Below are 26,016 nucleotides of genomic sequence, written 5' to 3'. Positions count from 1 at the left end.
GGAACTCTTTATTGGAGAGGTAGAAATATTCATTTGTCAACAAGGTGCCCGTTTTCAAAGTTTCTTTTAGTCTTTTAAAATGCTTTCGAAATTAATTTGTATAAATTATTGAAATGTCTTCATTCTTTATCCTTTCTTTGTTAACAGAATTTTGAAGAAAAGCGCACTGACATATCACTCTTGAGGACTTTGAAAAGAGAATGATCAGAGGCAAAGCAGACGATTGCGCGCGACTGTCACCAGACGACACTTTTGGAAAACTCAACAATGAATTTGGATTCCATCAGAAGTAAGACGTGTAAGACTGTTGACAGCATTTTTCTTGTTATTTCTTTACTTTATTCATTTATTTATTGCTGGTTGATTCATTGATATTGTTTGCCTTAAATTAGTGGAGAATAAAGGCTTTTCCCCCTGGAGAAGAATCCCGATTTCCAAAAAATGCCTAAAAAATTATTCCCAAAAGACGACTTTTTTCCCAAACAGTGCAGTCTCATTAGTAATTGTGCATGAATTCAAACTAAAAAAACTCATTTAAACAATTTTCTTGCCTAAAATGACTATATGTGCACATTTGAGAGTCTATTTATGTATCATCCACAGGGGCTTGTTTTACTGTGTATCATCACTGACAAAATGGGGTCTTATTTTTAAATAAAGCAGGGTTTGACTCTTGAAAATGGGTCTGTAAATTGAAGTTTCAGTCAAATTCTTGGTTGATTTTAAATTTCCCAATTTGATGAAAATGACGCATATTTTCCCAATAAAAAAGGGTAGAGGTAGTTTGGAAAAAAGCCAACAATATCACTGCTGATTACTGTAGAACTTTATGTCAAATGTATGTCATCAATACTATTTATTGATAGTTGCCCATTGGGGAAAACATTTTGTGTAGTTTTTGCCTACAGCAAAAATTAAACAACTTTCTACATTCAGTGGCGGATCCAGCCATTTTAAAAAGGGGGGGGGGGGTCCCAACCCAGAGTAAAGTGGGGTTCCAACTATATGCTCCCATTCAAATGCATTGATCGGCCAAAAAAAAGGGGGGTTCCATCTCCCGGAACCAACCACCCCCCCTCCTAGGCACAGTGATAATTTCCGTGGAAACAGGGAAAACTGGCATTTTCATGAATATTTGATTTCTAGGTTTTTCAAAAGTCTGCAGACAAGCTTTGTAATTTGTTGAAAATTTGAATTCATGTTTTAACAAAATCTGTATATAAATAATGGAGTCCCTGCAGCCAGTGATACAGCACATTAGCTGGTTTTGTCATATCAACACAGTTCAGTTGAGTTACACAAATGAAATTGTTCTTATTATTGTTTTAGCATTCCGAAGGGATAAAAAAGAATAAAATTGATAAGATCAACAGTTAAATAATAATTGCAATCCCATGATTTACAATATTTGGACAATTTTCATAAAAAAAATTACATTATCAGATTAATTTTGTTATTTAAGTCAAATTTATATCAGATTGAAATAATTTTTGCGCTGCATCCTAGGCATTGTGCTTGGTTCAATTTCAGCTATATTTCGTAGCAGAAAATCTTGCCTTTATTCAAAATAAGCTATTTTTGGAAGGCATGCACGAAATAACCGGACATTGGAGGAACTCTCAGGACAGGGATTTTGGACATTACACAAAATCTTGAGGGTGAAACCATACAAACAGATAATATTATGAAATAAAAGTATGTTGTGAATGTGTTCACACAATATAATCCAATTATTCAAATGGTTTTATCAGTTGAATGAAGTGAAGTCATAAGTCTTAGGTGAGCGGATACACCGGACTGCACCTTACTCCACTAATAAAAGCTAATCCACAGTATTCAAATTTGTACTAAGTCTAAAACCAAGCTTAGCATTTACATGGAATTAACTTCATATATACATGTTACAGTGATGTTAGTACAGTGGCACATGAATGCATAGGTCTGCATCCATATTGAAATTCTCAGAAACCTTTTTAATACTACTGGTATTTATAGGTCTTCAGTAATTTGTTACAACGGCTTTTGTTCAATTTTTTTAAAACTTTAAAGGCACAGTAGAATTATCGCTTTAATTAGTTTTTATGCCCCACCTATGATTGTAGAGGGGCATTATGTTTTCTGGTTTGTACATACGTTCGTCTGTCTTTTCGTACGTCCGTTCTTCCCAATTCAGGTTAAAGTTTTTGGTCAAGGTAGCTAGGTTTTGATGAAGTTGAAGTCCAATCAACTTGAAACTTAGTACACATGTTCCTTATGATATGATCTTTCTAATTTTTATGCCAAATAAGAGTTATGAGCCCAATTTCACGGTCCACTGAACAAAGAAAATGATAGTGCAAGTGGGGCATCCGTGTACTGGGGACACATTCTTGTTTTTTTTAATTGTTGGTTATGGATCGTAAATGAAATTATTTTTTAAGCAGTAACAACAAATTATTCAATTAAAGTGATGCTTTTTATGTCCCCCTCCAAAGCGGGAGTAAATTTAAATTTTACGTGAGGACTTGTTGAAACCTCTATGGAGTCAGTAAAATTTTATATGGATAGTTCATTTAGCTCGAATACTTCAACTCCTCATTTATTATTGAAGCTTGATTTGGGTTTTTTGAAGAAATTTTAGCTCGATCACTGTAGATGTCACATTTTATAATAGATCTTTCTCAAGACTTTGATCCTATTTTTTATAAAGCTTATTTTCAAAAAAAAATAACTAGACTTTTAATTCCCTCTCATCCAAACAAATACATTAACCCTAAAATATAAATAAGAATGTCTCCATAGTAACTTTTCCTGAAATTAAATTCATTTTTAGCATGTAACAGAAATGATTCTAAAAGAATAAAAATCTAAAATTAATGTTGTGTTTAACTTTATGGTAAAGAAAACTGACCTTGAAATGCCAAATGGTGTTTAATACACTTATATTTTGCTGAACAAAACTTTTTATAAGTCCCATAACCAGGGCTTTCCATTGAAATTGAAGTAGAAGGCTCAATTAAAATTATAGGCGGCTAAAACATGCGTTCGGCGAAGCCGGACGCCCACCAAGCTGTAAGCTTGGTGTCTTACAGCAGTGGGTCTGGGGGCCGCTCAAGGCCCCCAGAAGCTCTGCCATAAATAGAGCAAAATCCTGCATTCTCGCAATCTCCTGACACCTAATTTAATCTTTCAAATGACCATTTTTTATGCATGAAATTAAAGAAAGAAAAAAAAAAACTCAAAAGAAATTTCATTTTTTTTTTATGTTGGCTTTTTATTTTCATTACCTTATGCTTAAAATTCATTTACTTTTAAAGGAGTTTTATTTAAATAATCATCCGGTTTGTTAGAAATCTTGATCGATTTATTTTGCATAACTACGTGCATTTGTAAAGAAATGACCCCCTTTTCTCTCTAAAGACTGTTACACATTTTTAAATCATACAATTATTTCTCAAGCATTGACAGAAAATTGATATATCCTCTGATTATCTTTTTTTTTTGTGTAAACTGTTCAATAAGTCGGATACATAAATCATTTGGAAATGTTATTTAATTGAGATCGAGTCGACAATATTCTACTTTCGTTTTTGATCTTGATTCTCTGAACACCACGTGCGCGTTGAAAAATGAACTTCAAAAGAAACTGTTTTCCAGATTCTGAACAATATGATCTACTACACTATCTTTAATTTGACTAATATTATTCCATAACATAAGATTGTCATCCTATCTGATTGTCTTCACGGTTTAAAAGCCAAAAAAAGCCAACGAGTTAATGACCATCGGAACGTCTCTATTGTTATCGTTCAATGACCACCGGAACGTCTCTCTTGTTATCTTTGAAAAGAAACGATGCATTCTGACTTTAAATAGACAACCAATCAGTGACCTGAATTCATGTGAACTATATTTAGCCCAAGGTAAACACCGACTTTTCATCCTTGTTTATCGTGACCGCGACTTTGCGACAATTTACGTCTCTCGGCTGCCTGTAAACATTTGAAAAAGATATTTTTTTCTTTTTGAATTTATATTTTTATCAGTGAAGTAGCCGGCACTTGAAGCCACCGTAAGCGGCAGATTTCCGCCGGCTACCGGCTTCAATGGAAAGCCCTGCATAACGATAAAGTTTGTTGTCTCTTTTTAAAATAGTTTTGTTACTTATTCATAGATGAGATGGAGCCAATTAAATGAACAAAATCTCAAGTTAAAGGTATAAAAGGAAAAACAGATATATTCACAAACAATTTGAAATTTTATTGTTTCACTGGTTGAAATGTTTTTGCCCATTTGGATACAATTAGCAGGGCACAGGATGAAACCAAATTATAACTTGTTTTTTTTTGGTGCTATATATGCAACATTGTTTGCAATTTTTTTTATGCACCTTTTTTGAGCATTATACTTTTTGGACTGTGGGTCCATTCGTCAGTTAAAATTGTTCTTTCGTCTGTCTTTCCTGCTTCAGGTTAAAAGTTTTTGGTCAAGGTAGTTTTTTTATGAAGTAAATCTAATTAATTTGAAACTTACTACACATGTTCCCTATGATATTATTTTTCTAATTTTAATGCCAAATTAAAGTGTTTTAAATAACCCAATTTCGTGGTCCACTGAACATAGAAAATGATACTAGTGTGAGTGGCCTGCATCCATGTACATAAAGGACACTTTCTTGTTTCATGTTTTTGTGCTACAGCTTGATGCTCATTAACCACTATCAGTGGCGTAGCCAGGCCATTTTAACGTGTACGCCCTTACCTTAGTGAAGGGTCTTAGGACCCCAAGTGGGTCCAGGTCAAAGCAACGGCTGGTAGTGGGTTTGAGGTGGCGAATCCCAAAAACTAATGAGTTATCAGAAGGAGATACCATTCCGGTCATTAAAAAACTCATCAATAGTAACGAACATACTTTAGAATGCTCAACCTATGTTTTTTTTCGGTCTGTGCGTCCGTTCGTCTATCCCTCCGTCTGTCGCACTCCAGGTTAAAGTTTTTGGTCAAGGTAGTTATTGTTAGATTTAAAGTCCAAACAACTTGAAACTTAGTTCATATGTTTCCTATGATATGATCTTTCTAATTTTAATGCCAAATTAGAGTTTTAACCCCAATTAAACGGTTCAGACCACTGAACATAGATTATGATAGTGCAAGTGGGACATCTGTATACTATGGACACATTCTTGTTTATAAATGTTAAATTTATTCCTTTTGTTAATTTTGAATCTAATGGTCATTTTGGTTATAGAAAAAGTCCAAGCCAGTAACTTTAAAATATGTTTAAAGATGCTGTGGGGTAAAGGAACCACTCGTTAAAAACACCATTTTATGTGCAAATTTCGTTAATAAATATAAAATAATTATTTTTTAGAGATGTTCAGGTGCAATATTAAAATTCGTAGAGGGTTCTGTGGAACCCCTTGTTCTCGCCTTGGATTTCTTCCCTTAAAACGTGAATCCTTTTATCAGTCCATTATGTATAGGATTTAGACAAAAATCAACATTTTCTTTATATTTGTTCTTGATCTGCAATTTTAATTTCTGTCCAAATTGTATGACAATCTATCATTTGTCTATGAAGGTTTATAAATTTATCATTTTAAAAAAAAATCCCAGACTAGTCTGTTAATTGCGTAAAGATAATTCCGTTTGTCAGTATGATACTGAAAAATAAACGAAAACAATTTACTTTCAAAATTTTGCTTCAGACTTAAAATTAATAAAAGGCTTCTGCTAAAATTTCATAAAATTCAATGAAGATTTGATAAAGTAACTGACAAGTAACAAACAAATTAACCCCAGTCTGAAACTATTTGTTTAAACTGCAAAAAGAAATTCTTTTATTCGTAAAATATAGGAAATTAAACATTTATTCTGTTTTATGTAATAATACTGTATTTTCACTGGATGAGAGAAATGGTATTTTTGACAAATTTTCTATATATTGAGATTTTCTTTTCTCTGCCGGTGTATTTGTCAATTAGGGAATTCCATTTGTGACTAATCTACTCTATTTGCAAGCAAATCTCACGGCAGATGGGAAAACCGAAAGAGCATTCGATGGAATTGAAATAAATATATCATGCTTACAATGGTTATTTGCCTAAAAATACTGGTTGAAATTTTTAAAAATCCCCTCGCTTAATAATGGATCTGGAAATTTGTTTACCTCTGAATCGGTATGTTTGGCAAAAACCACTTGTAAGCATGATATATTTGTATAAATTCCATCAATATGCTTTTGATACTCTTTTGATCATAAACAGTTTCTGTTACACTTCCGTAAAATTTCACGAAAACTTGTCCATTCGTTTGATGTGTTTTATCATTGGATTTTGTCATTTGATTAGGGACTTTCCGGTTTGAATTTTCATCAGAGTTCAGTATATTTGTGATATTACTTTTCACATACTGAACTAAATATTAACGCTGTCACCGAAATTTAGGATTGTTATGTCACAGTCTCGACAAAAATGCAAACCATATATTAAATCCCAACAGGTAATGAATTGCTTTAAACATAAAGAAAGATATAAAAAAGTAAAAGTAAGTTAAAAAGTAAATTTCGTCACTTTTTTTTCGCAACTACAAGCCATTGAAGAAAGAACTACAAGGCCAATGTTATTTTAAACAGTTATTTTTATTTTCTTAAGATTAAAATATATTTTTTTTATCAAAATTCAAGTGTACGCCCGGACGTTTTGACGTAAACGCAGCTACGCGCCTGACTATACTATTAAGTTTCCTGAAAAAAAACCAAAGGATGATTGAATTAGCAAATATATTTTAAGGTATAACCATGATAACAGACCACTCAAAATGAGTTATGTTATGCCAGACACTACTAGTCAGTTTTCTGCCAAATGTATTCTATAGAAAAGGATATTTTAAACTTTTTTTTTTTTCAGACATGGATATAAAAAAGTTCTTACCCTGTAAAAAACTAAGAAGATCAAACAGACTTGAAGGAAAAGATAAAATGTCACCAGAAATTAAAAAAGACACCCTGTTATCTTCACCAGATGTTAAAGTTTGTATGAAGTCTGCAGCACTTGGATACTTTGATTTGCTTCCTTTGGAACTTAAATTTTATATATTGAGATATATGACAGGTATTTATAAATGAATTATTATATGAATATTATGAAATGTATGTTTTTACTCTTTCTTTTTATCATTCAGAAAATGGGAAAATAAAAAAAAACTTAGAAAAGAAAATGTACACATCATATGACATGTACATGTACTAGCAAAACCAAGAAAGTAAATGTAGCCTCCTAAGGCGTTACAGCCCTTTAAAGACAATTTTTCTGAATTTGTTCATCTAGTATTAAAACTGCTGAATCAATTTCAGCAAAACATAGACTGAATGAGATTCAGAATATGTAGTATAAATTTTGTATTTTATTTCCTTGTGCATTGCTTTTGAAGAAAATGTGACAGATATAAAGGACATTTGAATAGAATTTTTTAGACACTCATTAATATATATTGAAAAGCAAAATTATCATTGTGGAAAGATTTTAAGCAAAAAATAACAGGTAAGCTATTCAGGCTCTTGAGAGACTCTTGTTTTCAAAAGTGTATAGAATATTTTTATCAACAGGAACAGATATTATGCTTCAAACAAAGTTTCCAGAGTTACTAGAAATCAGAATATGTGGTATGAGTGCCAATGAGACAACTCTCTATCTATAAAAAATTGTAGGTCAAAGTAATAATGGCCTTAAAGCCTTGGCTTAGTATAAAACAAATCAAACAGGAAAACCAAGGTCTAATCAATTTAAAAAATGAGAACCACATTAACAAATGACAACCACTGAAAAAAAAACTTTTAGAAGGAACAAATATATTATGTTGACATGACAACACAATAATAGAAAATCCAGAACTCCAAAAATTCATCAAAATTGATATGTTTCAGCATAACATGATTCTTTATTTATATTTGTTACAAAACTTTATAGCTTTATATTGAGAGCAATATGAACATTTATCTCCAATTTATTTATAATTGTTTGTTATTGCAGTTGAGGATATAAGCCTCCTAGCTTTAGGCTCAAAAGCCATGAGGAATTTGGTAGAAGGTTTCAGAGTTTTGTCCCCAAGTTTGACCAACAAAGTAATTCAACAGCTACATGCATCAATTCATCCACTGCCAACAGAAAAACTAGGGGATTTTCTGAGGACGTTTAACAGACAGGGTAATTATTAGATTTACAAGTAGCATTATCTGTTTTCTTAATTTCTGATCTTAGTACAAATCATTGATAAGACAGAATGAGAGCATTCTGATGTGAATTAGTTAATAAACAGAAAATACAAGACTTCAAGTCTGGTAAAGTGACTAGGGATTGAACTCTTAAACTTCCACACTGGAGAAGAGTACTTTGAACCATGACCACTGGGACAGTTATTTAAAATTTATAGAGACCATGGGTGCGCTCGGTTGGTGTGTTCTGAATAGGTCCCCTCTCTTCTGAATCCAGATGTCAATCAAACGAATTGGAACCAGATGTATCCCATTGCTAGTAAACTCGGCCTATTGAAAACTCCGACCATAACAAACTCTGCCAGCTAGTATTTATATAAAAAAAAAATGAATTGAACACATCAGCATTGTAGATTGTGTTTCTTGTTGTTTTTGTTTAATCTTTTATTTTATTTTACTGAATTTATTGCAATATATACGAATTTATGAAATGATAGCAAATAATTTGAATTTTGAGTGGCAAGACATAATTGAAAACTGGGTTCACTTTTCCGTATGCTGGATCTTTTGGCCTTTCCGAACAAAACATGACATTTTTAGTGTCCAAATAAAAAATACTGACTTCAAAAGATTATCGATCATTACACGAAAAAGACATCAGACGGCCACTATAAAGTGTTATTCTTACAGAAAAAGAGTGTTTTATTGCATATTTCCCTGAAAATATTGCTTATATGATCAAGTACCTTGATATAGATTTAACCAATGATTTATATAGTCATACTATGCAAATCCTTGATTGAACAGATTATCAATTTGCATATTTCAAGTTTTTATTTCACTGAAAGCTAAAGATTATTGTATCTTTATCTTTTAGTTCCCTTCTCTGCCATTTTGAATTCTGTCTGCACTTAATAATAAATATTTTTTCGGCACACTCAGTACATGTTCAGAACATAGTTCTGTATTGTTTTATTGAACTTTCGGTTGATTCCATGCATTCTGATCGTCTGGAATTCACCAACCAAGCGCACCCCATAAATAATTAAACTACTTGGAGCATAATCTGTGATTTTACAATATATTGTAGGACTTCTGGTCAAAAGAACTACTTGTTTATATGCCACAAGAGAGAGACTGAAAATAGTCAATGAATATTTAACAAGGGTAAGAAAAATACAGAGTTATCTCCCATATACTTGTTATTCTTTAAACAGGTTGAGAAATTTAGATTTCCTGACGTCAGAATATATTTGCATACTTATTTCCCAAATAGATCGTAAACATAACCTTGAAAAACTGACCAATCGACTCAATGAACTACAATGCATTGTGGGCTACTTCGAGTTTGCTATCACTCAAAAACACGGGAAATAGATGGGAAAACTGTCAATTTATATAGTGCCTTGGACTCTCAAAATACATATTTTTGTTCTGCGAATATGTTTAATGTAAAATATATTTGCATGCTCAGATTAAAAAAATATTGTTTTTTGACTTCATGATTCAACTTTCTTTTTTTGCCTTGAAAAATGTAGTTGAACAGGTTATGGCATTGTTATGCATTGTACCTATGCATTAATTGCAGTGAAATTTCAAATGGAGTGACTACTGTCCAGTATAAAAATCAGAGTGAATGTTATGTTAACTTGCAGAAAATTAACATAGTCAATTTATAAGTAAAATACAGACAAACAGGATTTTTTTAACAAATTTATATCTGGATTTTATCTTATGATCATAAACAAACTTCTGTCCAAGTTTGGTAGAAATCAAGGACAGTTTAAGAAATTAATCAAAATTTCAAAAACTTGAACCACAAAAAGAATATTTTTGGACGACGCCTACAACGAAATGTAGGATCGTGCTATGTCTCACTTTTTCGACAAAAACTTCAGGGAGGGTTAAATCTATTATGTTTACTTTTTGTTCATCGATGAAATCTGCTTGTTGCAAATTTTATCCCCCAAAATACCCGATAGGTATTTCTATTGTTTGGTTGCTGTCCTTCTGACTTGTGTGCAATATCTTTTGAATTCTCCGGATCATAGTTGGTGCCGTTTTGCCTATTTAGACTGTCTAAACATGCTTATTTATACAAAAATCATTTTACAATAAATAAATATGAAACATAGATTACAAGCCATAATTCATTCAACTTAATATTGTTGCATGAAACTTTTTTTCTAAATGGGTTTCTTTGACCACTAGTTTACATATTTATATGTATTCCCCTGCTTACATGGTAAAGTAGAACTTCATAGTGATTGCCCTTCCCTCCAACTATCAGTCTGTGACTCTGGCTGTCCCTCCGTCCATATGTCAGTCCGACTGTCCTATTTATTGTCCTGTATGGTTTCAATTTTGTATCTTCAACTCTGACCCATAACCACTTATCATAATAAAATGAAACTATATTATATTCCTTACAATATAAATACCAAACAAATGCCAATTATGCACTTTATACTTTTTTTTAATCAACATTTTCTAGAGATGCATGTGCTTTGGTATTGCTTTATACAGGTGTATTCATATTGTATCCGTAACTCCTCCTAAACCATTTATGATGATTTAATGATTTTTTTTTCTTATATATTTTTTATCATATAAAGCAATTGTACAACTCCTATTTGGTTTAGGGTCAAAATATTTTTAACCGGATTTTTGTGACAAAAATGTCGGTTATTGATTTGGGGATGTATGGCGGGCGGGCGGCAATCAAATGTTGTCCGTGCATTAACTCATGAACCATTCAACCAAAGCTTTTAAAATTTTAATATGTTGTTACTGACAACTAAATGAAGGTCAAGTTCAATAATGGCGATTTTGACTTTTACCGTTCAGGGGTTATGGTTCTTGAAAGATTGAAAAATGGAGTTTCCAGTCGTGTCCGTGCTTTTACGCATGAACTGTTCTACCTAAGCTTCCCAAATTTTAATATGTTGTTACTGATGACAAAATGGAGGTCAAGTTCAATAATGACGATTTTGACTTTTACCGTTCAGGGGTTATGGTTCTTGAAAGATTGAAAAATGGTGTTTCCAGTCGTGTCTGTGCATTTACGCATGAACCGTTTTACCAAAGCTTCCCAAATTTTAATATGTTGTTACTGATGACAAATTAGAGGTCAAGTTCAATAATGACGCTTTTGACTTTTATCGTTCAGGAGTTATGGTTCTTGAAAGATTGAAAATGGTGTTTCCAGTCGTGTCTGTGCATTTTCTCATGAACTATTCAACCAAAGCTTTTGAAATTTTTATATGTTGTTACTGATGGCAAATTAGAGGTCAAGTTCAATAATGAAGATTTTGACTTTTACCGTTCAGGAGTTATGGTTCTTGAAAGATTGTGAAATGGTGTTTCCATTCACGTTGTTGCATTTACTCATGAACCATTCAATCTAAGCTTTTCAAATTTTAAGATGTTGATACTGATGACAAATGGAGGTCAAATTTGATATTGACGATTTTCACTTTCACCATTCATCAGTAATGGTTCTTGTGATATTGCCAGGACACAAATAAATATTAATAAATCCGGTTTGCTGTCGTTGTGACAGCCTCTTGTTGTGTTTATTTTCTAAATTCACAGACTTAGTCTTTTCGTTTAATTCGAAGTGCACATTCTGTATCCACAACTCTTGACTTCCTAGATTAATTTAATGAAATTTCCATTAATACATAATGCATAACTTACATGTATGATGAAAATAGAACTGGCATCAGCTCAAACACTAATATCAGACTAATGCGTTGCAATATTCTCAAGTTGATTTTCATATCATAATTATCCTACCAACATAAATGTTATATAATATTTGTCGCTAAACGCACAACCAATTTATGTCAATGTCGCGGCTTTTCCTTACACAATGTTACTCATACATTTATGTCAATGTGGGTGTAAGCCGTAATATATGCAACCCAAAGACATTCAAGAATGAGAAAAACCCATACCGTATAGTTAGTCTTAAATAGGCCGATTGATGATTACTGTGTTTAGTTATTTAAAGACAAATGAATAAATACATACTCGACCCCAATTCGAAAAATGCACAGCATCAATTTTGTTTAAAGTTTAGAAATTTTAGTTTAATAGATAATAGACACACTCTAAGTTTTCCTCTTTTTTACGAACCCACAAAATGCATTGATCTTTTATTTTTTTTTAACTGTCACTGAAAGTTTATCTTATGGATAATTGTGTTTTTTCACAGTTGTTCCGTTGCTGACTTGTGGACGAATATCTGAAATGTTTGTGTAATCATCAATCATATTAAGTCTAAATTCTGACTAAATTCAAACACTTGTTTCTTCACAAAGAAACAACTCTTCATTAATCTGAGCATGGAACAAATACTTTATATCACAAACTATAAATATGGATGCACAAAATGAAAATCTTAGCGAAATTGTGAATCCCACAATTCAAGAAAAAAGTTATTCCAGTAAATAACACGTGTTCTCAGCTAATTGTAAACAGGTAGTACTCCATCATTGTTACTCATTTAGTTGATTGGTCAAAAACCCAGGTAAAACATATTTGCGTCTAGCGTAAATAAACAATTACATGTGCGAGTACATAAGTATGCTAATTTATGCATATCCAAATAAGGTAGTGTTCCCGACCTGTTAAAGTATATACAAGGTAAATTGAATTAAGAATCTTGTACACCAACTTGATTCACAAATAATTATATAGTATAGCATATAAAAATAAGGAGATGTGGTATGATGGCCAATGGCAATGAGACAACTATCCACCAAAGTTCAAATGAAGTAAGCGTAAAATAGAAAAAAACGAAATAACAAAAACTATCAGTCTCTCACAAGCAAAGTACCCTAAAATGTAGATTTTAAAGGCATATGATACACTACAAGCACAGGGACTCATTCTACTGATTCCACACAGCAAAAACCCAGAGACCAATATAAAAATATGGAGATTTGGTATGATTGCCAGTAAGAAAACTATCCACCAAAAATGCAAAATTTATATATTTACTTGAGTGACATTATAACGTATAAGGATCAGTCTTAGAAAAGAGGAATATGAAACCTGTGCAGAGTATTTCCTTGCTATATGCAACTTCTTATATTGTTATAATGTCAAGTTGGTATACCAATGTTATCTTTTTACTGCAGTCTGAAATATTTGAATTTTTATTTTTTTTAATTATTTTTAAAATTATTTTTCATGGTTTATAATATTGGTATGTTTCAAAATGTGATTGTTGTAATTGATTTTGATCAAGAGGCTTATAATGGAGAGAAAAATATCAACAATAAACAAACAACAATATTTTTTGTTATTTTATCAACATATAAGCACAAGATTAAAAAATAATATGTTTGTAATATGTTTGTTATATTTTTGTAATACATGTGTACAATTCTAGCCAGAAAACTTATATCATAGAATTTTAACAACAATGTTTTTAGACCAGTTCAATAATATGTGCCAATCAATTATTTAAAAAAAAAGTAATGCCCCTTAAAATGTTAATTATATTGAAATTTGCATTGTAAGCACTCTCATATATGTACAATTTTTGCCAGGTTTTTTTTTATTATCAAAGTTAACATCAGTATTATATAAATGTCACAGACAGTTTCATAATAATTGATGATTAAATATTTTTTATGAGTTATACCCCTTAGAAGTATTCAATATATCTGAAAAATGCTCTCAAGTCTTCCATTTTCTAAGATATTTTTTTTATAGATTGAAGATAAATATTTTTTTTATACTTTGACCTTGGTCAGATCAAATTTGGCAACATGGGGGACATTATAACTCTATTCATTTATTTAAATGTATGTTTGGTGAAAATGAATTCACACATAAAATAGTACAAATACAGAGCTTGATATTTTCTTTTTCTAATATGTTTAAGTATTTATTTTTCTTCTTCTTCAGATGATGTGTGGAAATGCTTGTAAATGTGAAAAGATGTCCCGCTGTATATCATTGACATGTTTTGGTAAATTCCTACACACTGTAATAGCTGGATGGGACGATTCAGAATGTGTTAGAACATTTGACATCCTTAACAGTCATACTGCTGTCAATAAAAATGTTAAAATGATTGTCAACTCAAAACCAGGTACTTTGAAATAATTTGTATCTTTTTTTCATAAGTTGAAATCTCATGGTAAGGGCTGTTCCATAAAAACATACATCAGACCCTGGGAAGGCATATTTAATTTGTCTCTATGGGTGGGGTACGAAAGACTATATTCTTGGTCATATAAGTTTAAAATGTTAATCTCCAAAATTGCTTCTATGGGGAGTTTACTCTTTTTATAAAGTTCCTTACTTGGGTTATAGTTTTAAATGGAAAAATCTGAAAGAGGGACCGTCTCTTTTATTTGAAACATCTTTCTTAAGTTTTACGCTATACCACAAAAGGGCAGCAATATATAGTTTTTTATCTACCCTTCAGTCATTTTGGCTAACAATTTCTGCAGTTCCCTGATTGTTGTTGTCTGTATCTATTTAACCTGGACTTGTGCATAGCACTCTTATTATAATAAAAAAAACACACAACAATATTAATAAATTAATATTCTTAGCAATACTGTTGATATCAATATCCAGTATCAGAATGATTATTCCCAGCCTCAACAACTAAAGATAAATTTTGAATTTCATTAGATTATTTTTTTAAAGTTTTAACCAAAAAATAAAGCCACTTGATGCACATCACGAAGGTGATTTTATATGTAGATTGAATTAAAATGTGTGTGTTTCTTTTCAGGTTTACATAGCAGATGTGAGTATGAAATCAGATGTTACTTCAGGAGAATATTTTTAGACCACTGTCAGTCTATAAATGAAAGAGCTTTCTGGTTGACAAGAATCTTGAAGCCCTGGCCAATGGTTCACCAGTCTAGATTATTGTATATCCTGTATGGCCCAACATTAGAAGGTTAGTCAAATTTTATATGGCATTACTCTGCATTGACTAAAAATTGTGTTTTGACTCCTAATGGGACTTTATACAAAACCAATTGGAAAGTATTTTGAACATAAATATTTTATAAATATTCTTCAAAACTGAGCCTGGTATAAAGAATAGAAATCTGAAAGCAAGACCTCTTTTCATAAAAATTCATTTCTAATAACAGAATTTCAAATTGAAGTTTGTTTCCTCCTTTTGGGGATGGATGGTTATAAAGACTTGAGGAATATCAGTTAGCGATTCTGTTAAACTTCTTGTTTAATTCATATACGCCATAATAGGCTCTATTGTCCGGAACTGTTAACTATGTTTTAGCTCGCTCTCTCTCTTCGCTCTCCATTGTAAACCAAACATCATTGTATACATGTGTTAATCTAAAGCTGTATTAAACAAGTAACATTCAATTGCAGTTAAGTAATGACTTAATGCCCTGGTGTAGTTTCATCTTAACTGGCGATAAATATTCTTCATCTGTAAGTGTTCTATATCAAAGTTGATTTCATAGGTGGAAATGTTCGCTAATTAAAGTAACAAAAAGTTGATTTATGAAGTTAAATGATAAAAATTATCTGTTGTTAAAGAAAACATACTACAATGCAGTTAAAGCTTGTTAATATAAGACAAAATAAAAAATAAAATAAAAGCATGCATCTGTAGTCCTTAAATGAATTTTAATTGATGCTATATTTTTACTTTCAGAGGAAATATTATGGTATGAGTTGTGTGAGAATACACCTATTGATTCTGAACAGTCAGCCAAACATTTTGGAGAGCTAGCTAATGCCTTACAGATCTTACATTGTTACCCTAAAGAATGGTCAGAAGACAATATAATCAGTGTTCTTGATGAACTCACAAGTGAGTCTAAGTGTTAAGGTAGTTTCAAAGTTGTCTTAATCTTCAATGATAGATTTTTCTAACTTCTGGGTCAATTTTGTTTCAAATTTCAATATTAAAATTGGGGTTCAAAGGCCTTTTTTATTTAAAATACTCTGAAATTAGTTGTTTACAGGAAACTTACTTTCTCCAAATTGAGGATACTTTAAACAATATAATTGGATACATTCAATGAAATTATTGTTTTTCTATAATACATCCTAAATATCAAGTGAAAAAGGGGGTCACAGGCAAAAAAATCAAGAAAACACAAATTGTCTTATCAATTCAGTATAATTATCTGCCCTTGATTTTATATTAAATCATATTTGTCTTATTAGATTTTTTTCTGCGAAAACATTAAATACACCTTAAATAATAAGACTATTTTTTTCAAGTTCTAGATGTTTTGTTGTACTATATTGAATAATACTTGATAAAATATATTTAAACCAAAAACAATTTTATAGCAACATGCTCAGAAAAGACACATGTTCTTATAAAGTGTAAAAATTGAAAATACCTCATTCAAATTGCATATCTAATTAAAAAAAAAGAACAAATAATCTTTCCAACCATTTATAAATATTACAAATTATTCTGTCATGATATTGTAAAATGAATTATAAAAATATGACAAAGGGAGATAATTTATTACTTTGTAATACATTTCATTGTAATTGTAGTAATATTCATTGATTGCAATACTTCATTAATAATGGGGTAGTTTTTCCAACACTTTGACTAAAATATATTCGGCTCATTTAATTGTAATAAAGTTTTGAAAAAATATTTTATTTTATTTTATTTTGAAATAAAAATTGTGAGAAATTTGAACCATACAATTTATAGGAATTTCTTTCTCAGGTTCACCAGATGAGTGGCTTGCAGAGAATGTTGCACACTTGCTGATATTGTGTGGGGATGTCATAACGTCAAAAATGTTGATTAGCAAAGCAATTAATGGTAGAATTATGGAACTGTCCAGCATAACAACATCTTTCTGTGTGGTAGGTACCTTCTGACATTGATGTATATTTTGTATACAAAGAAGGGGACATAACAGTGTATTACTGTCCATCTCTCTCTGCCCATAACGCTTTTCTGTTGCAATTTTTTCAACGATTTCCAAGCCAAATCATTTTCTATCAAGTTTCATCTGGTTATGCATTTCTTGGTGACAAGTTTTCAGTTCAGAATGCATATTTGTCAAAAAATGACATACTGGTATGGAAGGAAGGCTTTGAATTATTAGTAAAGTTCTCATTTAATAAAATTCTAATGTCATTAAAAGTTAAAATAAATAAAAAGATGTTACATACCATACGAAATTATAGCTAAAAATTAGGGATGGCAACGAGTACTCAAGTATAGTTTTAGTACTCAGATACACGTTTGGCTGTCATATTTCTTGAGATATTTCTCTTCACATTTTCACTCTTTTTAGTTCCGTTGAAATGTTCCCTTTGTAATACTAAATTAAATCCATTTATAATATGAATATGTTTATGTGAGGCTACTATTTGGTATAGTAGTACCAGCAAGTCCCTTCCTTCCAAGGGAATGTTTTCACGTGCACAACTAGTAACAAAAAATAATAAAGAAGTCAAACAGTCATTTGTCTGAAATTGTTGGCCAGATCATATTTCTAAACAAGAACAAAATCAAAGTGACCTGCGCTAAACCCTACGCAACTGATTAGAGACATTTTTAACGGTGTTTGTACACAGATCAACACTTTCATGGATTAACAATCAATGCATCACAAGCCGTAAAAAATACCTCTGTTTGTTAACCCTTAGACTGCTGCATTCATTTCTATTGTACTTTTGTGTATTGCTGAATAAAATTTTAATCACTGATGAAATAAACATGTTCACTTACAATTGCTGTATCTTTGTAAATATTGAATATTCATCAATAAAAGTTATATAAAAAAGTATTGTTAGATTCTGTATTTTTTATTTATTTTATTTTTGTGTGAGTCTCTGGTCATTTTTTACCTGTACAGGTGCAAATAGAGGTAAACAAAGGTAAACTTATTTTTTTCATGTTTTATTAACGAATCCATCAATGTTAAAGTATCCATGACTTCAGAATTGAACCAATATATAAAAATCTCTTTTAAGAACTAGTTCCATTGTGATTATCAAAAAAAAAAGTTCCTTCTAGAACCAACAGCCTTTTTGATGCAAATATTTTCCGGTATTTTCCTCCGACTTTCACTGCGCCGACTTTTACTTCCATGTACAAATATATTTATACGACAAGTTCATTGTTATAGCTTTCATCAATAAATAATCTTGACAAACTTAAAGTTCGGATCTATCGATGTCAGTCAATATTGATTCACATTTGAAAGGCGAAATGATAAACATCGAAAATCATGTTTCATGTCATCCATTTTGGACAAGGTCTGGGAATCCCGGTGGTTCTCGCTTTAAAAGTCTTCTGTTCGCAGTTTTGATAGAATATTTCTATTTCCATCTATTATATCTTCTGTTCTCGTCCAAATCCTTTTTATCGACCGCCGCTGTTAAATTGTTTTCATTGAAATACTTCTGAACGTGTTGGCCATTTTGTCACTTTTTTCATCAAAAATTTTCACTTTCGGTTTTATCGCTTATACCTGATTTAAAGTCAAGAGACACTCGAAAGAACGCAGATTTTTAACCAATCAGAATCCATACAAGTCGAAACTGCCGCAATCTCATGAATATTGACTCCGCCCATTCCATGGTAACTGTGTAAACAAACGAGTTCTGGAAAACGACTATAGTCGCGCGTAGCAGTAGCGGACTGCTTTATCGGAACGACAATAGTCGCGCGTAGCAGTCTAAGGATTAATCAAGACTTCTATGTAAATGTGATTGGTATGAGATGTACAATTAAATTAATTTAATTACTCTGTATTGGAAACTATAATTGTATAATTTACAATTTAAAGATAGGCGATAGTACGAGAGCGAGCGCCGACATTCAAACCTGAAAATCTAAAATAAACTGACAAAGTCATTGCTAAATAAAAAAGAAAGTCCGACAATGATAGTGCAAAAACACAACACAGGAAAGTAAGACTGAGCAACATGAAAATGCACAAGTAATTTGAAGTTCAATATTGTTGTTGACAAATTAATGAACAAGTCCTATTATAAAAAATACCAACTCCTCAGAAACAGATGGTATATTGTCTACTCTGTTTGACTTTATTGCAATTTCGTTCAAGAACACGAACACAAACAATAATTGCTATTATAATTATTATTTATAGGTTATTTGGAGAAACGGCAGTCCATAATTCCTTGTTTAATTGACACAAAATAAAATGAGGACCAAGCTATGTTTGTTGTTCGTTTGTCTTTCGTTTATATGTTTTTGCAAGGTAATAACAAAACCACTGCATCCGACTTAAAATCTAAACTTTTCAATAATCATTTAAGATTCATCCGAGTACTTGTGAGTACCCGAGTATTAGATTTCAAATCTTTTCACATCCCTACTAAAAATATATTTATATGAAAATGATATATTTTTGAGTCATAGATCTATGTTTCTGCTTTTTATTTCACAAGTATGTTGATGCAGACACTACCACAAAACAAAATCAGAAGCCTTATAAGAATACCAAGTTTTTATTTGATGAATTTTGTTAATCTTGTATGTTTGCAATCTTTTCCAGGTATGTGTGAAGAACAGTTTTAGTCTTTCATATGTTATGACAATGATTCAGAATATCTTGGATGCAATGGACAATGGCAAGAAGAGGCTTCAGTTCTTCAACAGTGTCATGGATATGTTTAGGGAACTAATTTTAGACATGCATGAATTTTCTGATCCAGGTATGAAATTCTAAAAAGAATAATTGTGAATTTACTGCAAGTGTTGCTCTGCAGCTAAATTTTGTGCAGTTCATTTAAAATTCTGACCAAATTGCAATTCTTTTGACAAACCAAACTGTTCAACTGATTAAAAACTTTTATCAAAACCACAGTCAAGTCATTCAACCCTTTTGCTGATGAATCTTGGTTTAATTTGGATTTAAGCCTTAGACAGCTGGAGTCCTTGTTTACATTTTGTATCTTTCCTGCTGTTTAACATTGCGAACAAAAGTTATTGTCCTCCGCTCATGCTTTTGCTGGGCATAGAAATACCGAAGGGCCAAGTGAGCTTTTCTCATCACTTTGCGTCCGTCGTCGTCGTCGTCTTCATCGTCCGGCGGCGTCTGTTAACTTTTCAAAAATCTTCTCCTCTGAAACTGCTAAGCCAAATTAAATCACACTTGGCCACAATCATTTTTGGGGTATCTAGTTTAAAAAATGTGTCCTATGACCTGGCCAACCAACGAAGATGGTCGCCATGGCTAAAAATAGAACATAGGGGTAAAATGCAGTTTTTGGCTTATAACTCAAAAACCAAAGCATTTATAGCAGATCTGACATGGGATTGTTAACCAGGTCAAGATCTATCTGCCCTGAAATTTTCAGATAAATCGGACAACCCGTTGTTGTGTTGCTGCCCCTTAAATGGTAATTTTAAGGAAATTTTGCTGTTTTTGGTTATTATCTTGAATATTATTATAGATAGAGATAAACTGTAAGCGGCAATAATGTTCAGCAAAGTAAGATTTACAAATAAGTCAACATGACCGAAATGGTGAGTTGACCCCTTTAGGAGTTATTGCCTTTTATTTATAGTCAATTTTTAACCATTTTTTCGTAAATCTTAGTTATCTTTTACAAAAATCTTCTGCTCTGAAACTACTGGGTCAAATTAATGCAAACTTGGCCACAATCATCTTTGGGGTATCTAGTTTAAAAAAATGTATTTGGTGAACCGGCCATTCCACCAAGATGGCTGCCATGGCTAAAAATAGAACATAGGGGTAAAATGCAGTTTTTGGCTTATAACTCAAAAACCAAAGCACTTAGAGCATATCTGACAGGGTTAAATTGTTTATCAGGTCAAGACAACCGGTTGTTGGGTTGCTGCCCCTGAATTGGTAATTTTAAGAAAATTTTGCTGTTTTTATGCCCCACCTACGATAGTAGAGGGGCATTATGTTTTCTGGTCTGTGCCTCCGTTCGTCCGTCTGTCCATCATGCGTCTGTGTCTCCGTTCGTCCGTCCAGTTAAAGTTTTTGGTTGAAGTAGTTTTTGATGAAGCTGAAGTCCAATCAACTTGAAACTTAATACACATGTTTCCCATGATATGATCTTTCTAATTATAATGCCAAATTATAGTTTTGACCCCAATTTCATGGTCCACTGAACATAGAAAATGATAGTGCAAAGTTCAGGTTAAAGTTTTTGGTCAAGGTAGTTTTTGATGAAGTTAAAGTTACATCAACTTGAAACTTAGTACACATGTTCCCTATGATATGATCTTTCTAATTTTAATTCCAAATTAAAGTTTTGACCCCAAATTCACGGTCCACTGAACATAGAAAATGATAGTGGGAGTGGGGCATCCGTGTACTATGGACACATTCTTGTTTGTTATTATCTTAAGACCTAAAATTAAGTCAACTGACCAAAATGGTCAATTGACCCCCTAAGGAGTTATTGTCCTTTATAGTCAATTTTTAACAATTTTCATAAAATTTGTAAATTTTTACTATCATTTTCCACTGAAACTACTGGACCAAGTTCATTATAGATAGAGATAATTGTAAGAATGTTCAGTAAAGTAAGATGTAAAAACACATCACCATAACCAAATCACAATTTTGTCATGAATCCACCTGCTTCCTTTGTTAATTTTCACATCGACCAAGGTGAGCAACACAGGCTCTTTAGAGCCTCTAGTTTTCATTCATTTTAGCTCACCTGGCCCGAAGGGCCAAGTGAGCTTTTCCCATCACTTTGCGTCCGGCGTCGTTGTTAACTTTTACAACAATCTTCTCCTCTGAAACTACTGGGCCAAATTTAACCAAACTTGGCCACAATCATCATTGGGGTATCTAGTTTAAAAAATGTGTCCGGTGACCCGGCCAACCAACCAAGATGGCCACCATGGCTTAAAAAATAGAACATAGGGGTAAAATGCAGTTTTTGGCTTATAACTCAAAACCCAAAGCATTTAGAGCAAATCTGACATGATGTAATATTGTTCATCAGGTCAAGATCTTTCTGCCCTGAAATTTTCAGATGAATCGGACATTTCGTTGTTGGGTTGCTGCCCCTGAAATGGTAATTTTAAGGAAATTTTGCTGTTTTTGGTTATTATCTTGAATATTATTATAGATAGAGATAAACTGTAAGCAGCAATAATGTTCAGCAAAGTAAGATCTACAAATAAGTCAACATTACCAAAATGGTCAGTTGACCACTTTAGGAGTTATTGCTCTTTATAGTCAATTTTTAACCATTTTTAGTAAATCTTAGTAATCTTTTAGAAAAATCTTCTCCTCTGAAACTACTGGGCCAAATTTAACCAAACTTAGCCATAATCATCATTGGGGTTTATAGTTACAAAAAATGTGTCCGGTAACTCGGCCAACAAACCAAGATGGCCACCATGGCTAAAAATAGAACATGGGGTTAAAATGCAGTTTTTGGCTTATAACTCAAAAACCAAAGCATTAAGAGCAAATCTGACAGGAAGTAAAATTGTTGATCAGGTCACGATCTATCTGCCCTGGAATTTTCAGATGAATCGGATAACAATTGTTAGGTTGCTGCCCCTGAATTGGTAATTTTGAGGAAATTTTGCTGTTTTTTTGTTATTATCTTGAATATTATTATAGATAGAGATAAACTGTAAACAGCAATAATGTACAGCAAAGTAAGAACTAAAAATAAGTCAGTATGACCAAAATAGTCAATTGACCCTCTAAGGAGTTATTGCCCTTCATAGTCAATTTTTAACAATTTTCTTAAAATTTGAAGATTTTCAATAACATTTTCCACAGAAAGTACTGTTATAGATAGAGATAATTGTAAGCAGCAAGAATGTTTAGTAAAGTATGATCTACAAACACATCACCATCACCAAAACACAATTTTGTCATGAATCCATCTGTGTCCATTGTTTAATATTCACACAGACCAAGGTGAGCGACACAAAGAGCCTCTAGTTTTCTTTTTTATCGCCCCAGATAAAAGTATAAACATGGAAATTCTGTATGTTGAAAACAGTGCCAAAATCAAATGAAATATACTGGTTTTACTGGAATTTGAAATAAGGAATCTTATTTTTATTAAAGACTTTAAAAGAATTGGAGCCAGACTAGGATACTAGTTTGCCATATAATGGCTGTTTATGAACAGAAACAACTGGAGTGGACATTGTTCAGTGTAATGATATTTCCTCTTTTTCTTCAGAAGATACACATGGTAATGACATGTACTATATGGTGACGGCCTTGGCAGAATTTACAAAGAAAATAATTCAGCTAGCTTACAAAAATTCCATCACATTGTGATAAAGGAGGTCAAGAAACAAAAATAGTGGGTAAAGCATTGAAACAGTTTCTTTAACAAGCCAAGTTGTAAAAAAAATTTCTTTACAGGAATTTAGAAGAGGTTTAGTCATTGGAATCAATCTTGAGCTGGAAACCAAGCAATGTTATTCATTTTGAACTGAAAATGGAAATATATAGAGTGCTAAACATACAAATAAGAGTATTAGTGAATTGTATCTACTCTAAAGAGTTTGTGTAAAAAGAGGCATTGGGAAAAAGAATAGACAAAAATATTGATGAAATGTAATGTGATGCTGAATAGAAAGTAAATGGTGAAAGGAATGGTCCTTTATGTTGGATTTGTAAAAATTGAATAGTCTGAAATTAAGTGTTTGTTACTTTTGTTTTGGACAGAAGTTAAAGTACGGGATGGGAAAAAGCTTTTTGAACATCATGTGTTTTTAATTGGGTTTATTTACGGACATTCTCAGTCCAATGAGTGATATCTAGTCTGTATTTTAATCAAGTTGATATTTGTGTTCATACTGTTGATATTTTTATTAAATGTGATAATGTCAAAGATATCTGTGATAAGACTTTGTAAATATATAATTGTTAATGTTAAAATATGATTGTTAATGTTAATATATAATTGTTATTAATGTTAACATACAGGTAGTTGTTATTGTTTTTAATGAGCAGTTATATTATATATATGTTTATTTCTTATATGAACCATCACTGATGCACTGACTTTAACAGGTACATTTTCCCCTCTTAAACCAGCTTTTACTTCAACATATGATCAACTCTTCAATTCTTCCTTTTCCTAAAGTTGGACTATGATTTACATTGTTTCACTTGTAAAAGAAAGGTTTTTTTTGTCCATAATTTATGCAAAAACTGCACACAAAACTATTTATCAAATTGATGTTGCCTTATTTCCTTTCTTAATTGAGTAAATAATGCAGTGTTATAATTTTTGGTAGCTTTTTGCTTTATTTCTTGATATTATTTTATTAAATTATGTGATGTTCATAAAACGTTATTTTTATTTTTGTTTAATAAAGATTTGTACTTTTGATATTTTGCTATGTTATAAGCCCTTTATAGCAAACCACACTAATATTTAACAGTCTTGACTTCTTTTAACAAACAACAACTACCAATAAAATTGAGAATGGAAATGGGTAATGTGTCAAAGAGACAACAAATTGACCATAGAGCAGACAAATGGGTCTTCAATGTAGGGAGAAACTCCCGCACCTGGAGGAGTCCTTCAGCTGGCCCTTAAACAATTATGTATACTAGTTCAGTGATAATGGAAAGTCATACCAAACTCCCAAATATACACAAGAAACTAAAATTAAAATTCATACAAGGCTAACAAAGGCCAGAGGCTCCTGACAGGCCTGGTTAAAAAAAAATTGAGATCTAAACCCTCCCCTTATATCTGTAGCTATTAAATGTAGAAAAAACAAACAACAATATGCACAGTAAAACTCAGTTCAAAAGAAATCTGAGTTCGTTGTCAGAACAGATGACATGGTTCATTATGCCTGACACGGTACAGACACAACAGTTACATTTTTATGTGAGCACAATTTCCCCATTTGCCTATCCAATGCTTGTGTTGTTAATTGACTAATTTCTACACAGTCCAGCTGACCTAATGTTTTGTATTTTAAGACTTTGGCTAAAATTGATTTCGGAAAAAGATTCCCATACAGTCACATTAACCCATTGGTGGCCTTTCGGCTGTTTGGTCAGGTTGTTGTTTCTTTGACACATTTTCCATTTCCATTCTCAATTTTATTGGTGGTTAAAAAAAATAATGAGTAGATGGCAACTGATTGTGACCTTCTACACTAACCCCACCAAAAACTTAGGGTGAACAATAGGTGCTCCAGAAAAGTAAGTTGTTCCTGCTAAACCAGTAGTACTTATTGTGCTACTTAAAGAAGCCAATTGACAGTTACCATTCACAATCTAGGGATAAAAGTCAGGATTTTGGCTACAGTATGTGTTTCATCCGACACCAATTTAACAACAGTCAACCAAATCATGAGTGCATCCTTTAAACTTTCGAATAAATGACTTCAACTTTATCATTTGTAACCATCAGTTCAATAGCAAACTTGTAAGCATCAAGAGAAGAAAAAGATACCAAAGAGATATTTTAACTGATAAACTAAAAATTAAACTGACAACATCATGGCAAAAAACAAAAAGACAAAAGACTAATACACAAACCAAAACATAGAAACAATACACTGAGCCTCATGAAAGACTGGTATGATTTCAGGTTGCTCCAAGAGGTAAGGAAATTCTACTCTACATCTGGCATCAGGCATCTCACTACAAAAGGAAATGAATACTATATTTGCAGGCACTGTGGCATTGTTGCTTTACAGAAAAGGAAAGTTCACAATAGGAGAATTTTAAATCTTTTTGGGGGGTAAAATTTATGTTCAAAACTATCACTAATTGTCAATTTCTGAAAGTAGGTCCAGAAATGAAGAAGACTTATCTGAATCTATAGTATCCTTTATTTCATGTTCTATAGCAAATATAAACAACA

At 32.0% G+C, this 26,016-nt stretch overlaps 1 protein-coding gene across 2 annotated transcripts; it reads left to right on the top strand.

Annotated features, from left to right (window-relative positions):
* The first annotated feature begins 16 nt into the window (after positions 1-16).
* LOC143083841 (F-box only protein 47-like) lies at positions 17-23,711 on the top strand. Of its 2 annotated transcripts, none has more exons than XM_076260223.1 (10): positions 17-289; positions 6,887-7,090; positions 8,009-8,182; positions 9,281-9,357; positions 14,113-14,299; positions 14,954-15,124; positions 15,857-16,015; positions 16,901-17,043; positions 19,713-19,872; positions 23,356-23,711. In XM_076260223.1, the coding sequence occupies exons 1-10, from the start codon at positions 268-270 to the stop codon at positions 23,454-23,456; spliced, it is 1,398 nt and encodes a 465-aa protein (XP_076116338.1). In that variant the 5' UTR covers positions 17-267; the 3' UTR covers positions 23,457-23,711. The 2 variants fall into 2 exon arrangements, with proteins under 2 accessions (XP_076116338.1, XP_076116337.1); XM_076260222.1 differs by having other exon boundaries at positions 23-298.
* Positions 23,712-26,016: the final 2,305 nt, after the last annotated feature.

This window comes from Mytilus galloprovincialis, chromosome 7, assembly GCF_965363235.1.
Source record: "Mytilus galloprovincialis chromosome 7, xbMytGall1.hap1.1, whole genome shotgun sequence".
NCBI lineage: Eukaryota > Metazoa > Mollusca > Bivalvia > Mytilida > Mytilidae > Mytilus > Mytilus galloprovincialis.
This window is presented reverse-complemented; position numbering and strand designations above follow the sequence as displayed.